The sequence below is a fragment of the Lepus europaeus genome, chromosome 10 (genome assembly GCF_033115175.1).
Source record: "Lepus europaeus isolate LE1 chromosome 10, mLepTim1.pri, whole genome shotgun sequence".
Taxonomy (NCBI): domain Eukaryota; kingdom Metazoa; phylum Chordata; class Mammalia; order Lagomorpha; family Leporidae; genus Lepus; species Lepus europaeus.
The window spans coordinates 108,234,396-108,252,247 of record NC_084836.1 but is presented as its reverse complement, the minus strand read 5'-3'; the positions used below and the strand labels follow the sequence as shown (position 1 = coordinate 108,252,247).

At 45.9% G+C, this 17,852-nt stretch overlaps 1 protein-coding gene across 3 annotated transcripts in view; it reads left to right on the top strand.

Annotated features, from left to right (window-relative positions):
- CHD6 (chromodomain helicase DNA binding protein 6) overlaps positions 1-17,852 on the top strand; it is a 240,612-nt gene that overhangs the window by 195,989 nt on the left and 26,771 nt on the right. For all 3 annotated transcript variants that reach the window (XM_062204213.1, XM_062204212.1, XM_062204214.1), the window contains exons 28-33: positions 6,172-6,232; positions 6,891-7,107; positions 8,972-9,180; positions 9,979-11,562; positions 15,029-15,180; positions 16,706-16,912. In XM_062204213.1, coding sequence (XP_062060197.1) covers positions 6,172-6,232; positions 6,891-7,107; positions 8,972-9,180; positions 9,979-11,562; positions 15,029-15,180; positions 16,706-16,912 — 2,430 coding nt within the window. The remainder of the gene's footprint in view (positions 1-6,171; positions 6,233-6,890; positions 7,108-8,971; positions 9,181-9,978; positions 11,563-15,028; positions 15,181-16,705; positions 16,913-17,852) is intronic.

Here is a 17,852-nt window from a genome sequence, read left to right as displayed (position 1 = left end):
GAATATAAATTTCCAAAGTACAGCTTATGGGTTACAATGGCTACCCCCCCCCCAATAACTTTCCTCCCACCCGCAACTCTCCCCTCTCCCGCTCCCTCTCCCTGTCCATTCACATCAAGATTCATTTTCAATTCTCTTTATGTGCAGAAGATCAATTTAGTATACATTAAGTAAAGATTTCAACAGTTTGTACCCACACAGAAACACAAAATGTAAAATACTGTTTGAGTACTAGTTATAGCATTAAATCACAATGTACAGCACATTAAGGACAGAGATTCTACATGAGGAGTAAGTGCATAGTGACTCCTGTTGTTGACTTAACAAATTGACACTCTTTAAACGCTTATTTCTTTTATTTAGAATTTGAGATGTTTTTTCCCATAGGAAAAAACTCCAGCATCGAAGAAATTAAAGTAATACTGTGTTCTCATAGGGAACTTTAGTCTTTCTAAAGCTCATTTTCCATGTAAGATGCTCCTCACCTGCCCCCCGTGAAGCCCATCAGATATCATTGCTCTCATTTGACAGCTGAAGAGAGTTTAAGCTGTGGAAGTTAAGGGGCTTTGCCAAATTCTCACAGCTAGTAGATGCCCAAGTTAAGACTAGAAATTGCCTAAGTATTCAGGCACTCCTCTTTTCAAGTCAAACATTCTTTTCATAGTCAAAAAAGTAGGAAGTATTTCAGGGGTAGAAATATGTTCCTTTGCCCCAGCAGTAGCTCCTGTGGAAATACAGCCAGTGAGTCCTGGTTCTGAAAGCTGTTTCCTTAATTTTCACACATTTAACCTATCAGCCACCACGGCATCCAAGGAATTGTGGCGGAATCAGTAAAAATAACTTCAGTTTCCTTATAGTAGGGTTACTGACTCTACTGTTTATTTGTTCACAAAACTAATGCCAGTATTATTTCTTTGGCTCTTCAGATCCTTAAGACCTGGGCTATAGAATGTAATCAGAAGCAGATGGAATGGGGAGAGGCTTCTCCCAGATTTGGGGGTGGACAATTAGGGCCAGATTCCGCAAACTTCTAGTCCCCATGCTACAACAGCACAGGTCAGCAGAATGGCCACCGACGGAACCAGGCCTGCCGCCTCACCCCTTCCTCCTGCCCTGCTTGCTGCTCCCACGTGGAAGACACTGGTTGGGCATTTCCTTCTCTCGGCTCTGTTCTCCGCAGGCAGGGTTAGAGAAGCGTTGTCTCCAGGGCCTGGTGACTGGTTCCCCTGGATTAAACAGGCATGGGCATAACAGGGGAGCCACTTCACAGAAAGCAGAAGCGTAACGTTGACAGACCCTCAACACATGCCGGCGTGGTGTCTCGGGGTGCCACTCCCTCTGCGTGGATCATTCCAGGCAGGTGAGGGACTTTCCAAGAGGTGCATGCCACCTTCCAAGGGAATCCGTTGTCTTGTTGGACAACACTTACTAAATCTGAACCAGAAATCTGCCTCCTAGTTGGTTTCATCGATTCTGTCTCATTTCCTGGTACGACCATTCTTCCTTTCCTCCCTGATAGGAGTTCTTCAGTTTTGAGGACAGCTGGCTATTTTAATCTCTTTAACTCTTCAGGTAAAATATCCTGGCTCTTGCATTTCTGTGAATTGTATCAGCCCCAGACCCCTCACTACTCTGGCCACACTGTAGTTGTCCTTTTAAACTGTGACCTTAGAAAACCATAGAATGTTTGGATTGGGAGGGACATTGAGGTGATCTAGTCAACTCCTTCCCCTGCCTTCTTTCTGTTAATGCCAATAGCATTGTTGATTAGTAAGTGGTTACAGATTTCAGATGCAGTGCATTGAGTAAAACTACAGAGAGCTTCTAACACACTTAGGCTAAAAGTTTGATTTTAATGATCTGGAGCCTAGATGATGTGGGAAATCTTTCTCTATGAAACCTAGTATGCAGGGAGAGTGACATCTCTCATCAATACAGCTGTGTTGTGAAAGGTAGCTCTGCTACAGTTGGCTGTGCTGTGTTCTGGTGTGGATGCAACCATGAAGTCACAGCCAAAGTGAGACAAGATAAAACTCACAGGGACATATGATGTCTAAAATGGTTAAATCCCATTGTAACAAAACTTGAATTAGGAACTAATCTGCTACAAATAAAACATCAGGGGCAGGCATTTAACTTAGCAGTTACAATGCCACTTGGGATGCCTGCATTCCCTATCAGAGTGCCTAGGTTCAGGTCCTGGCACTGCTGCTGATTCCAGCTTCCTGCTAATTCACACCTTGGGAGGCAACAGGAGATGGCTCAGCACTTTGGTCCCACTTGGGAGACCCGGATTGAGTTCCCAGCTCCTGGTTTAGCCCTGGCTCAGCCCTGACTGTTGCAGACATTTGGAGAATGAACCAGTAAGTGGGAGATCTCTCTCTTGCCTTCTCCTACCCTCTTTACCTTCCTGTCTCCCCTCTTTCAAAGAAACAGATGATTTTTAGAAACAGAGACATTCATACAGCCAGAGGATGTAAAAGCAGTGTCTCCTTTGCTCACATCTCTTCTAAATCCTGCCACCTTTCTTTCATAAAATTCTTGGATTGTATGTTGACATTTTGTGTGTATCTGCTTTCTAAGTGAAGATTATATAAGAATAGGATGCTCAATTTTCCTGCAAAATGAAAGTCCTAGTGTAGGGCCTTTTTACTCATTTCTGCCTTTCTACATCCTGTCACCTTACAGAGAGCCCTCATGTTCTCCCTGGGCACACTCCTGTGCATCTCTCAATATCTAGCTCTGAAATCACCCCATGGGTGTCTTCTACCCAGCTTTGGCAGAGTTAACAACTTTTGCTTGTTTTCCTACCATGTTTGAGACCACTTACCACACGGTGTGGCCATTGTGTATCTCTGTGTTTCTCGTAACCACCAGACTTTGGCCCCTGGAGGACAAAGGTTCCATCTTTTTCACCATTGTAGCCTCATAACCTAGTGCAGCTCCTGACAGTCATGAGATACACTTTGTTTGGCTAAATGTAAGGAGATGGCTCTTCGCCTGTTACATTGGTTCTGGGGTGCTGCAAAAATATGGGAGAAATTTCCTGTGTCTGAAGGTCCAGACAAGGTCTGCACTGCCCCTGCCACCACCTCACTCACTCCTGGACCACTTGGAGGAGGCAGCCAGGCCTGGAGGGCAGTCACAGGCAAGCCAAGACTGCACCTGGTTTCAGATAAGGAAAGGGAGCCGCATGCCCCAGCAGGCAAGTAGTGGGCATGGAGTCCAGTTGTTTTTAGTTACTGACAGTACCTAAAAATTTGGCACAGTCCTTCTCCCATCCACTAGGCAGTACTGTATAGCAGGTCACAGCTCTGGGTCTGGAGTCAGACATTCTGGACTTGTATTCCACCTTTATCACTCACCAAGCTTTGTGTAATATTGGGCAACACTGTCAGACTCCTCCTATCTAAAATGGATTGTGAGGATGAATAGATGAAGAAATGCATATGAAGCCCTTGGTACAGTGTCTGCCAGCTTACCTGGGGCTCAGGAGACCTTTGTTGTTCCTGCTGTGTTGCATAGTATCACAAAGCGTTAGCACACATTTGAGCCTGAGCATAGAAATGTTACGTAGAGATCTAGTAACTGAGACTGTCAGCATTTCCTTAGCCCCAGTTAGTACCTGATAGGCATCTGCTTTGCTTAAGTACTTTACATACATCTACTCATTTGTGTGCCACAGTTGCCCATTTTGCAAAAAAAAGAAATGAGCTTGAGAGAGATGGAAATGAGTTAGCTGAGGCCATGGAGCCGTGGTCTGCCAAACCCCAAGCATCATGTTCCCCAAGGAGGAGACACTGGATATTGTAAACAAGAGGTGTGGCTTGTTCACGTTGTGATGTCAGCACTGCCTGGGGCCTCACTGGAAATGGCTGATTCATGCGCCTCTTTCAGGGTGAACATTTCTCCGGATTGAGTCACGTAAACAGAAATGGAGGGCCTTAACATTCAGCTGTACAGTTGAGATGCGGAGCTTTCTGTGTGTCGAGGGTCTGTCCACTTCTGGTGATCTAGGGCTATCATTTCTGTAGCCCCTCACATGCTGACATTAAATCAGCTGTTGACTAAAACTCTGACATCTTTTTCATTTGAGCCACCAAGGGACAAGGGCTAAGATGTGCTGTCAGTTCTAGAGGGCAAAAGTCCCTCCAAGAGAGGACTAGATGCAGAAAACGCACTTTGCAGGGATGGTTCAGTGTTCACAAAACAATCAACGTGATACACCACATTAACAGACTGCAGAAGAAAAACCATAGGATTATCTCAGTAGATGCAGAGAAAGCATTTGATAAAATACAACACGCTTTCATGATGAAAACTCTAAGAAAACTGGGTATGGAAGGAACATTCCTCAATACAATCAGAGCAATTTATGAAAAACCCACGGCCAACATCCTATTGAATGGGGAAAAGTTGGAAGCATTTCCACTGAGATCTGGTACCAGACAGGGATGCCCACTCTCACCAGTGCTATTCAGTATAGTTCTGGAAGTTTTAGCCAGAGCCATTAGGCAAGAAAAAGAAATTAAAGGGATACAAATTGGGAAGGAAGAGCTCAAACTATCCCTCTTTGCAGATGATATGATTCTTTATTTAGGGGATCCAAAGATCTCTACTAAGAGACTATTAAAACTCATAGAAGAGTTTGGCAAAGTGGCAGGATATAAAATCAATGCACAAAAATCAACAGCCTTTGCATACACAGGCAATGCCACAGCTGAGCAAGAACTGCTAAAATCAATCCCATTCACAATAGCTACAAAAACAATCAAATACCTTGGAATAAACTTAACCAAGGATGTTAAAGATCTCTACGATGAGAATTACAAAATCTTAAAGAAAGAAATAGAAGAGGATACCAACAAATGGAAAAATCTTCCATGCTCATGGATTGGAAGAATCAATATCATCAAAATGTCCATTCTCCCAAAAGCAATTTATAGATTCAATGCGATACCAATCAAAATACCAAAGACATTCTTCTCAGATCTGGAAAAAATGATGCTGAAATTCTGTGTTTTAATTGCCAAGGTCTTGAATCCCAAGATGATTATGTGCCATCATTCAGGATGCAAAAGATGGTGTTCAAGGGGCCAGTGTTGTGGTGTAGCCAGTAAAGCTGCCAATCTGCAAGGCCAACATCCCATATGGGTACCAGTTCCTATCCTGGCTGCTTCACTTGTGATCTAGCTCCCTGCTAATGGCCTAGGAAGGCAGTGGAAGATGGCCCAAGTGTTTGGGCCCCTGCTTGCCATGTGGGACACATGGAAGAAGCTCCTGGCTCCTGGCTTCAGCTTGGTGCAGCCCTGGCTGTTGCAGCCATCTGAGGAGTGAACCAGCAGATCGAAGATCTCTCTCTGTCTTTCCTCCTCTCTCTGTAACTCTTATTTTCAAATATGTAAATAAATCTAAAAAAAAAAAAGGATGCCATTCAAATATATTAAGTTAAAATGTTAAGACTAGAGTCCGGTTGGAAAGGTTGAAAAATACCACAATCTCTCCCACATCCATTATAGAGGATCTTTTAAAATCCAGTTCCTGAGACCAAGGCAGGGTTTGTGAAGGAATCACAGCAGGCTTGACAGTATACCAACTGGAGATGCTCCACACCCATAACATTCACTTTGAAGCCTCAAGTTGTGATTTTAATTTTAAATTCCTGGGGTTTTGCACCATCAGGTCTCATGTCTGGAGCAGTCATGTTTTACAAAAATAGTGTCTGTTGCTGTGCAGGAAGCTAACCATAATGAACGTGAGCATGACACTTGTTCATAGCAAAACACAAAAATGCAAGTATAGTCTTGGTGAAATGACAGTATTAAATTGCAAGTGACGATGATAAAGCAAATATTTAAATTCACAGCTTAAATGGTGTTTGTAAAATGTGATTGCCAGGGAGAGAGCATGCCAATTCATCATTTCTTAAAGCTGATTCTCTTTAGGCAGAATCATTCCAGGGAAAAAGTAGTGCTTATTTTAAACAAACTGCTCCCTACTTCTTTGAAGAGTGTGCATAAGTAACCTTTATTTGTCAGTTACCATCTTGTCTTTGAGGTGTTCGTGGACAGGAAATGTCTCTTGTGCATGCTTATTCCTTCTGCACAGGAACTCTGGGCTGATTTCTTCTGAACTGCAGTTTTGCTCATGGGATGCCTCATTTACCCCTAGGAGAGTTCCAGTGATGGAGGTGATGGCATTTTTGGTGAAAAGAAGGATGACAGCCGGGCAGGTGAGACTGTGCCCCTCTGAAGGCAAAGAAAAATAAGGTCCCAGTTTGTAGTTATCCTGGAGTTCATGTGTAATAAAAAGACTTTTTTTAAGGAGACTCTTTTTGAAAAACTAAGTAAGTTGTCTTATCAGATTCTTCTGGAGTCACACATAGAGCTTTAACATGGCGATCATGACTCTAGATAATATCTTAAGTTAGGATAGTGTCTGAGAGCTAAGAAAGAATTGTGATTTCTTTCTTTCTTCTTTTTTTTTTTCCAGTAGAAGTTTGATTGGTTTGAGGTTTTTTGTTTTTATATTTTCTGAGTTCAAACTTAACTGAGGCTTTTGCCATTGGAAGGACCAGCTACACAAAAGCCTCTATTTCTGTAAAGAAAAGGTAACAGGGCCTGTGCCTTCGTATTCTTTAGAGCAAAGGTCCTCAAATTAGTCTGCCCCTAAAGAAGGATACATCTGTATTTGAGAGATAAAAACATAAAATTGTTTCCAAAGCAAATGCAACCCTTCCCACTTTGCTGAGTAATTCCTGAGCCAATTGTTAAAATAGTAACTATTTTATTAAGGTATTAAGTCAACTTTGTTTTTGAATAAAATCTAGAAACCAGTCCCCCTGTGTTAGCTCTGTTGGTAAATGCTAATATCCTCACTGGTGTTTGAAGCCCAGGATGGCTCCGACCCAGACAAATCACCCTGGCCAGCCTCATCAGCCCTCACGGCTCGTCTCAGACGTCTGGTCACCGTTTACCAGCGCTGTAACCGCAAGGAACTCTGCCGACCTGAGATTATGGGACCAGGTAACCAAGGATACTGGGTTCAGGAAGAGATGTTCAGGAGAAGCTCAGAAATGGACCTCATCAACAAGGATGCCCAGAAGAGGTAAAAGCCATTGGCCAAAAGGGCATGCTGAGCTGCCCACTGGGGAGAGGTGACCAAAGGTAAAGCTGAGAGCCGAGGTGGCACGGATGTCTGTGTTCTCATGTGAAGTTAGGTTACCTCCAGAACTCACCAGGTCTGACCTGCAGCCGTGATGGCGTTGTCCTGACTGGGGAATATGATGAGATGCAGGACGCCAGCCGTTCAGTTCCAGACTTTCGTGATTGGCCAGCTTGACGCTCTTCCCTGAGTCCAACCAGTCTCTGGGGATATAATTTAAAAACACCACACTGGCATATTTCAGATCCCCTTGTTCTTTCAGCAGTGAAGGGAATAGTGTGCATTGAAGCTGTCCTATGTAGCTACAATCTGTGTCAAGCCTTGGAGTGTTAGAGAAACCTGGAGTGGGAAAGCTCCCTTTGTTCAAACAGGCACCAGAGACAGAGGAGGATCAAACAGTTGATTACACTAGTGGGCTCAGCTGGAGTCATCTCTTGAGAACTGAGCAACAATCCCCAGTTTCTTACAATATTTATAGGTTCATCAGCATCGCACCTTAGCTGTCACAGCATTGGTGGGTTTAAATTGCAGCCTACGTGACTTAGGACCACACTTCCAATGGTCGGTGGGCCTGGTGTGTTTGTAAAAGGGATACCAGGGGCAGATTTCTAGGGCAGATGTGTGACTGGAGGTTACAGAAGCAGAGCCTAGGGCTTCTTCCCTCCCCAGACAAGGGAACAGTGGGCAGCTGCTGCTCTAGGTAACTGCGAGCAGCCACTTTTCCAGGTCTGTGTTGGGAGGAGGGGTCTGCTTCTCTTTCTTTGTCTCTGGTTGTGGCTGTATGTCCTCTACAGGAGGGCACTAAACCATAAATCACAGGCCCAGAAAGAAGGTGTAAGCCATCGGAGTTACTCTGTGGTAGTCAGCACAGGCTGGGAATGTTGCCACCAGGAAATATCAGCAGAGCTGCCGTCTTTGAGTCTTTGTATCTCAGTATCCTGGTGAAGCTTCTGGTGAATTAAAAAGAACCCCATGTATCAAGTTCATTTACTTCTTGGTGCTCCTTTTGACTTTGTAAGACTTGCTGATTCATGAAAAATATTTGACCTGTCTTGCAGAGCTCCAAAGAGAACTAGAGCCCCTTCTTCCCTGCTTCTCCCTGGTCCGTGAACCCTCTCCCCATACACACTGCTAGCTGGACTCCCAGTGGTGTGGAGTGCACCATGCCCAGGGACCCCTTCTCTACACTGCAGCCTGTATCATTGTCTGGCTCCCTGAGTCAGCATCTTCATCTTGTAGGATAGAAATATGAGGACCTTTGCCCACTACTTTGGGCAGGCCACCCACATAAAAGCAGGAAGAAAGGCAGCTGGGGGGTGCTCGGGGGTCTGTGCACCGAGGTAGTGGCTTTCCTCTACCATTTTTCTCAGCTGTGAGAAGAAAAGTTGAACTTACTGCTCTAGGAGGCCCTCTGGAATCCTGTGACTGGGTGTTTGTCATCAGGGCAGGATATGTGTGGTGTTTTTGAAAGCTTTATTTCCCTAAGCAGAAGCAAATAGGTAATTCCTAGAAATGTTGACTCCAGAGATAGCAAGTCATCATATGACTTAGGGAGGTAAATACCAGAAGAAAGAGCTGGAAGATTTGAAATTGTTTACCTCTTTGGGATATAGGCTGTTTTTGTTGTAAAAGTCTGTCAGCCCAATTTAACTTAAGCAAAAATAAAAATAAACCATGAAATAGACAAACCAGCTCTACCTACTTTCTTGATTTTATAGGCTTTTACAGTATATACTCAATAAGCAACTGTGGGCTTTAAAAAAGAAAAAAAAACCCAGCTCACCCTCCCTGCCTGATTAATCTCCAGGTGGACAAGGAGAGAGCAGGCCGACTTTTACCGAACAGTGTCTTCCTTTGGTGTCATTTATGATCAAGAAAAAAAAACCTTTGACTGGACACAGTTCCGCATAATTTCTCGGTTGGACAAGAAGTCGGATGAGAGCCTGGAACACTATTTCTACAGTTTCGTGGCCATGTGCCGGAGTGTCTGTCGCCTGCCCGTGTGGAAAGATGGTGGTGAGAAAACCCAGTCAGTGCATTGTCACATGAGACCACTTTGCTGAAGTTCACTTGGCAGAATTTCCTTAGACAGAGCTGTGGCAGTAGAGTCTGCCTGAGGCAGGAACTCATGGAAGGACAAGAAAAGTTTTAGAAATTCATAATCTTGTTTTAAAATTTTTTTTAATCTACTTAAGAATCAGAGAGATATAGCTCCCATCTGCTGGTTTACTGCCCAAATGCCTACAACAGCTGAGGCTAGGCTAGGCTAGGCCAGGCTAGGCCAAAGGCAGGAGCTGGGAACCTGACCCACATCTCACACTCTGGCGTGCGCAGACACCCCCACCTTTGCACCTGATATGGTGTGGAATGAGTGTTTCTGTTCAGGTCTGGAAGCTGAGTATATTGGAAAGTTCTGGACTGTAGAGTTAAGACTAACAAGACCTGGATTCAAAGCCAGGCAGCTTATCTGAGCCTATTTCTTTTTCCGAAAACAGGGATAATGATTTTAAAGTTCTTGAGAACTAAGTAAACATATAAAGTCCCTAATGCAAAGGACACATAATGTATGCTTAATAAATGGGAACTAATGTTATTTCCAGAACTGACATTCTTAGGCTTGTTTCACCTCACTGGGTCTGTCCTTGTTTCATAGAAGCCTTCCTTTCCCTTTTACTGTCCATTTAGCAGGATCCCCACCCCCTCAGACTGCCAATCTCAGGAGCCAGGGCTCTGACCTAAATCACAGGGCCCAGATGAACAGGGGATAGCCGAGGGCCACCTCTGGTAATAGGCTTTGTCTCCCTCTTTCTCCAGGTCCCCCTGATGCCACCATCTACGTTGAACCCATCACTGAGGAACGGGCTGCAAGGACTCTGTACCGCATTGAGCTGTTACGGAAGATCCGAGAGCAGGTGCTCAAGTGTCCTCAGCTGCACGAGCGTCTTCAACTCTGCAGGCCCAGCCTCTACCTCCCAGTCTGGTGGGAGTGTGGGAAGCACGATCGCGACCTGCTCATCGGCACTGCCAGACACGGGCTAAACCGCACCGACTATTACATCATGAACGACCCCCAGCTGTCCTTCCTGGACGCCTATAGAAACTATGCCCAGCATAAAAGAACCAACACCCAGGCACCAGGCAGTCTCTGCTGTCTTTACCAGACCAACACCAAACTGTATGAATCCCTTACCTATACTCAGAGGAGCAGGACTTCAGAATCCCTTGAAAAGGAACCTGAGAATCTAGTGAAAATAGAAAGCAGAGATGACCCTCTCAGTCTGCCTGGGGGCAGCTTACCTGATGTAACTTGTGAAAACTTTCTCTCAAAAGTTCAGGATGTCATGTCTATCAGCCATGGCGAAAGTCTGCTGCCCGAGTCCTTGGAGAACTTGATGTACGGTAAGAAGGTGCTCTGCCGCCAGCCAGGCTCTTTTCAGGAAAGTCCAGGCACCAGTGCAGAACCGAGGAAGGATGTTGTTGCCATGTCAGTGGGCACAGACGGGAGCTGCCAGCCTGGCCGCCACGAGGCAGAAGTGGCTCCCAGTCCCTCTTTTATGGGTAGCTTAGAAGCAGGAGTAGCTCAGATGAACATTAAAGATGGAAAACATCTGCTGATGCCTGTTTCAAAGGAAGGGGAGCCGTGCTGCCATGAAGTGAGACAGAGGCCTGAAACCATCGGGCAGTTAGACACCAAATGCTTACCTTCGCCGTCCTCCGATCCAGGAAATGAAAGTGGGCTTGTGGACATGTGCAACCTTAGCGTCTGTGACTCCAAAGGAAACCTGTCGTCGGATCCGCAATTAATTGATGTATTAGAAAACAAAAGTTTAGCAAGTAAATTGATTCTGGGTCAGAACCACAGTGATGAGGAGGAGGAAGAGGAAGAAAATGAGGAGGAAAGCTTGGCTGTGGTAGCAGGCATGAGGGAAATGCCACCGGTTTTGCATCTCTCTGAGCCTTCTCCAAATATCCTAAGGGAAAAGAGCCAAGGCCTCCACGTGGATGAAACCCAGAAAGGAAGCCTGGAGGCAGGAGGCCAGACTCCTGGACCACAGAGGGCCTTTCTCCCAGAAGCCTGTCAGTGTCACTGCAAGCACATGGAGAGGTGGGCACGGGGCCTCGAGCATGAGGAATTTGAAGTAGAAAAACCCAAGACTTATAACCCAGACCCCTACAGCATCAACACCAGTAGTATCTCAATGGAAGGTGAACCCACTGCTGTTGCACCAGAGCCATTTCAAGTGACACGTGGGCTTTTAAAAGAACCTTGGAAGGAAAGTGCAGAGGGAAAAAAAGGTTTCCCCATGTATGTTCCTGAAGGAAGTGACCTCAAGTCAGAAGACCTGGATTTTGAGAATAAAGATGATTTTGATAGAGATGGAGCCTGCCATAGCCAAGGTATGGAACTGGGGAGCTTGTGTTTGGAGTAAACCAGTCCTCGCATAGGGCTAGGGCACTGTTCCCATACCTTTACAGCTTCTGAAACAGGCCTGCCTACCCTCAGCCTGTGTTCAGAACCAAGGTCCCAGGCCTTGGTCAGTCCTGGAGATGGTGGAAGACCAGCCAGTTGTAGCAGATTTGCTGCATCAACTGTGGTTTGGGAAGGGGCTTGTGTGTTTTTATAAAGTAGATGTTAAGTGTAGCGTCCAAGGGAAAGTAGTTTCTTTCTTTCCCACATGAGGTTCTTCAAACTGGCTTGGAATCAGAAACCTGCACTATAATATAGGCACCAGGAGTTTTCAGGAGCTCCAAAACTATAAGTAAATTTGTTATTTAAGTTGAGCAGAGAAAAGTGCCATTTATTCATGTCATTGTCAAGATACTGTGGTTTTTATGTAAGTGCATTTGGTTTAAGTTCCTTTTGCTAAATAAGAATAACAAAGTTGAGCATAGTGGTTAGGATGCCACTTGGAATAACTGCATCCTGTATTGGTACGCCTGCTTTCAGGTCCCACCTCTGCGTCCGATCCAGTAACGGGCACCCTGGGAGGCATCAGGTGATGGCTTAAGTACTTGGGTTCCTGCACCCACAGAGGAGACCCAGATTGACTTTAGCCTGGTCCAGCCCTGGCTGTGTGGACATTGGGAAGTGAACCAGAAGATGGGAAATCACCCCTCTCACTCTCTCTTTCAAGTAAATAAAAATTTAAAAAGAGGGACAGAGAGCAGCAAAGCTAAACTTCCTTGAGTTATCTAGCTTTTTATGTTTAAACTTTCCCCACCCTTGATTTTCATAAGTGGAATTAGTGTCTGTCTTGGGAAGGAAAGGCTCTGAATCCAAATGAAGATGTACATAGTAGCTAGGATAAGGACTGAGATGCTGGGTTGAAAGTTGCTTGATTGAATTACTAGCCCAGGCAACCCGGAGAGCCAGTCTACCACCAGCATGCCGAGTCCTCCCCACCCCACACTCCAAAGGATTGCCACCATGTGTTGTGTTATAAAACCTACATCACTTTTTTAGCCTTGTTGTGAAAAAAATCACCAAGTAGTCTTTGGAATCCCAGACAATCAAATGAGTGTGGAGTAAGAACAAATGTGGTTTAGAGGAAAAGAAATGTTCCTGAACTGATGTCTTTTAGTGTCAGCATCTACCTTGCTAAATTAGAATAGAGGCATTAGTGAACGTGGTGAGATTCTGGGAACATCACGTACAAACACACATGGATGTGGGAGTCCCTTACTCCAGTGCTTTTGCAGGTGCTGCTTCTGCAGTCCTCAGAGGGGGGTCATCCACATGTAGTATGTGTGGGATTGATAGGGCCAGGAGGATTAGTCCTGATTTCCAGACTAGCAATCTGCAGCCCTGAAGGGATGGTGACTGGTGCACCTGTCAGAGCCAGCACCCAGATCTCCTGGCTCTTGAGTTTCTTTTTCACGTCATTTTGCTTTTTCTTAAAACTTACATCTTGGCCGGCGCCGTGGCTCAACAGGCTAATCCTCCGCCTTGCGGCGCTGGCACACCGGGTTCTAATCCCGGTTGGGGCACCGATCCTGTCCCGGTTGCCCCTCTTCCAGGCCAGCTCTCTGCTGTGGCCAGGGAAGGCAGTGGAGGATGGCCCAAGTCCTTGGGCCCTGCACCCCATGGGAGACCAGGATAAGCACCTGGCTCCTGCCATCGGAACAGCGCGGTGCGCCAGCCGCAGCGCGCTACCGCGGCGGCCATTGGAGGGTGAACCAACGGCAAAAGGAAGACCTTTCTCTCTGTCTCTCTCTCACTGTCCACTGCCTGTCAAAAATTTAAAAAAAAAAAAAAACTTACATCTTATGTTAAGGCCTACAGGACTCAGCATAACCTAGATAGGGGTGGGGAACATCCTACCCACAGGCTGTATAATACTGGCAAAATCATTTCATCTGGCCCTGCCAAGACAACCAAGACAAGGCTAGAAAATCTATAGCAGGCTAGTTTTTAAACATAATTCTGGTGGCCTGTGATAATGTTATAAATATCCCAGTGGCTCTTGGCAGGAAAAAAGGTTCCCAGCCCTGATCTAGCTAGTTCCTGCCTTCTGGCCATGTTTTGGTTCCTCGTGTCCCAGAACGCCCTTCCCCCGGGCAGCCTCACCTTCAAGGTGGTTGCCCCTGCGGATGCCTCTCCAGCTTGAGCATCCCTTCCTCTTACTCCCCATCATAACACCCGGGATCTTTCCCTCTGTAGCATTGTCACCACTGATTTCAGTTGTTCTTTTACTGCCTTCCTGCTTGTTCTCCACCTTGAGACTGTTGCGCCTTCAGGGCCACATCTGTCTTGTTTATCCTTGGGTGCTCCAGACCTAGCTTATGAGAAGTGAAATCTTCCCATTTCAGAGGAGAGACATTCCTTGACAGTTTCACCAGGAAAAGGGGTCTACAGCTTTTCTTGCCTTGGGCCTTTTGCTGCCATCTGTTCGTTGTCTGTCATTACTGGTAAGCAGATCTTTGAAGATTCATTTCATGTTGACCGCTGACACGGAAACAAATGAGTTGCCTTTCTTTCAGTCAGTAAACTGAAACGTTATGGGTTTCTTTACATCATTTTTTCCCGTAAACCTGGTCTGTTTTACCTTTGTTGAACGTTTCATGGCCTTTCATCCTTTATCATCCATACCACCCTCTTGCTTGCTGTGTTAACATTACATACTTTGTCCCTTCAAATGTGTCAAAATATTATACTGTTCAGTTTCCCCTTGTTCACTACAGCAAATGAGAAAGCCTCTCTGTGTCATTCATTTTGGCACACTCTCGGATACATGGGAAGATTAACTTTCTTTGTGGTGGTTTTAGAGTGTGGATGCAAGCTTTTTTTTTTTTTTTTTTTTTTTTGGTAAGCATTTGGGTCAACTAATTCTTTTTTTAATTTTTACTATTTTCATTTTATTTGATGCAGAATGAGAGATGGATGGAGAGAGATCTTCCAGCCACTGGTTCACTCCACCAGTGAACCAGTACTCTGGGCCAGAATCAGTACTGGGCCAGAAGCCCAGTACTCTGTCTTGGTCTCCAGGGTGGTGAGGACCCAAGGACTTGAGCCTTCACCTGCCACTTCTCAGGGTGCTCATTAACAGGAAGCTGGATCTGAAACTGTGTACCTGGAACTCAGCAGGCACTCCCCTGTGGAATGCAGGTGGCCCACGTAGACTGCTGCACCACGGGCCTACCCTGGATGCAGACCCAGTCACTGGATGTCTCGCACTGGTAGCCCTGGAACAGCATTCCCCTTTATGGCTTCACTGATGTGATTATCTTGGAAAGAGAAGATTTAGTAGTTAATAGAGCATGGAATAGACTTAATTTAAAACAAAAAACAGAGATTGGATGTCGTGATCTCTCAGACCACTACTATCTCCCAAGCATCTAATTTTTTTTTTTCCTTTCTTCCCAGATTATCCAGGGAAATACTCTGAAGAGGAGAGCAAGAGCTCGACCTCGGGCATTGCAGGAGATATGGGGGATGACGTGCAGGAGGCTCGTGCTCCCACCATTGCCCAGCTGCTCCAGGAGAAAACCCTCTATTCCTTCTCAGAGTGGCCAAAGGTACCTCCCACAGCAAAGCACTCTCAGCTTTGAATCCTTCCTTTATTTATGTTTTTTTCACCCTGCTCAGTGGATGGCAGGCTTAGCCGAGCCGGGGTGCGTGCGCCTTTGGCCCACGTGGTTTTTAAAGAGTTATTTTATTTATTTATTTGAAAGAGTTACAGAGAGAGGTAGAGACAAAGAGAGAGGTCTTCCATCCGCTGATTCGCTTCCCAGATGGCTGCAACGGTCGGAGCTGCACTAATCCGAAGCCAGGAGCCAGGAGTTTCTTCCAGGTCTCCCACGTGTGTGCAGGGGCCCAAGGACTTGGGCCATCTTCTGCTGCTTTTCCAGGCCATAGCAGAGCGCTGGATTGGAAGAAGAGCAGCCAGGACTAGAAATGGCGCCCATATGGGATGCCGGTATTTCAGGCCAGGACTTTAACCTGCTGTGCCACAGTGCCAGCCCCGAATCCTTCCATTTAAACCTTTTAGAGTATTTCTGAGTATATAGGTTCAGAGAAATGTCTAATACCTTTAAAAGGTATCAGTTATGTAACATTTGAACATTAAAGACATGTACACTTGGCTGCTTTGACCATATGGTGAAAGTATAAAATTGTGGCCAGCGCTGCGGCTCACTAGGCTAATCCTCCGCCTGCGGCACCTGCACCCTGGGTTCTAGTCCCGGTTGGGGCACCGGATTCTGTCCCGGTTGCTCCTCTTCCAGTCCAGCTCTCTGCTGTGGCCCGGGAGGGCAGTGGAGGATGGCCCAAGTGCTTGGGCCCTGCACTCGCATGGGAGACTAGGAGGAAGCACCTGGCTCCTGGCTTCGAATCGGCGCAGCATGCTGGCCGTAGTGGCCATTTGGGGGGTGAACTAACGGAAAAGGAACACTCTCACTGTCTAACTCTGCCTGTCCAAAAGAAAAAAAAGTGTAAAATTGTTCTCATATCTATAGCACTGTGGCTTTAATTTTCATTGTCTGGACTGTGAAATTTATTTGAAGGTTTATAAAGTGATTATGTTTGAATGAGTTCTTTCCTAATTAGTTCCTTTTATGGGGCACATGTTGTGGTCCAGTGGGTAAGTCCACTGCTTGGAACTCCTGCATCCCATATTGCAGTGCCTGGTTCAGGTCCTGGCTACTCCTCTTCCAATTCAACTTCCTGCTATGCTTATCCTGCAGAGGCAGATGATGGCTCAAATGGATGAGCCACTTACATGGGAGACCCAGGTAGAGTTCCAGGCTCCTGGCTTTTGCCTGATGCAGCCCTGAACCATTGGCTGGAAGCCCCCCCCCCCTTCTCTTTCTCTTTCTGTTTCTCTTTCTATTTCTCTTTCTCTTTCTCTTTCTCTCTCTCTCCCTCCCTCCTCCCTCCCTCTCTCCTCTCCCTTTTTCTCTCTTCCTTTCAAGTAATTAAAAATAAATAAAATAAATGTATTCATTTATAATCGGCTCGTTCAGGTGAGAAAACATGACCCTTGATCTCCAGAGACTGAATTGGGTAACTTGGAACTTCCTCCTCACTGTTGTTTTTCCCTAGGATCGTGTGATAATTAACCGGCTGGATAATATCTGCCACGTGGTGTTGAAGGGGAAGTGGCCCTCCAGCCAGCAGTGCGAGCCCTCAGGCACACTGCCCACCCCCATCTTAACCAGCAGCGTGGGTTCTCGAAGCAGCCTCTCAGAACCAGATGCAACAGAACACAGCTTCAGCAATGGGGCAGCACTGGCGGCCCAGATCCAGAAGGTGAGGCCGGCAGAATGGGCACCTTCCACTTCATTGAGTCGTTCATTCAGCAGATAGGTACTGAATGGATAGAGGATTTTTTTGGTCAAGTATTAATGTTAATTAAGGAATGTAGACTCCACCTTTAGCCAGTGGAAAGCTGTTAAAAGTTGAATAACGGAGGCTCCTGACTCTAGGTCACAGGCAGAGTGGGTGCAAGGAAACGAAGAAAAGTTGGCAGAAACAACTTGATAGTGAGTATATGATGGAGTCTTCAAAAAGTTCATGGAAAAGTAGTACTAGCGAGAAAACATACATAGATTTCCATTCTGTCTTTGCACCATAATAAACTTTCTCTTTTAATTCCGGTTTTCCTCAGTTTTTCCAGTACCCTTGTAAGGAAAGGGAGGCATGAGTGGATCAGTGTATTCAGCCTGTCGGGGGAGAGGGTGGGCTGCCAGAGCGGTGGCAGCTGATGGAAATTAGGAAATCAAGGCAGGAGTGAGCGTCTCTGGAAGGTGTGATGAGGTTTTTTGAGATGAGTTGTGAGCACGCTGGCTGTCAGTCTTGACTGCATGTTGAAATCAGCTGAGGACCTTGGCAAACAACTGGTTGTGATTTACTGGCCTCGATATTGGGATTTCTCTTTTTAACTCCCCAGTGATTCTGACGTACAGTTGGGCTTGCGAATCCTGGAGTTAGAATCTTGCAACCCACAGGAGTTTATGGACCAACAGCATTAGCAGCATCTGGAAACCTGTTAAAAAAATGCAGATTTTCAGGCTCAGTTTCAGGTTCACAACAGTAGAATCTGCATTTTAACAAGCCACCCGGGTGACGGGGAACCAAAGTTTGAGATAGTTTGAGTAGAAGAATTTGTGGGAAGATGATTGACAATAGGACGAGGCCTGGGGAAGTTGGGCTGGAGAAAGCCCTGGCATTCAACTATGGGAGAGGCGGT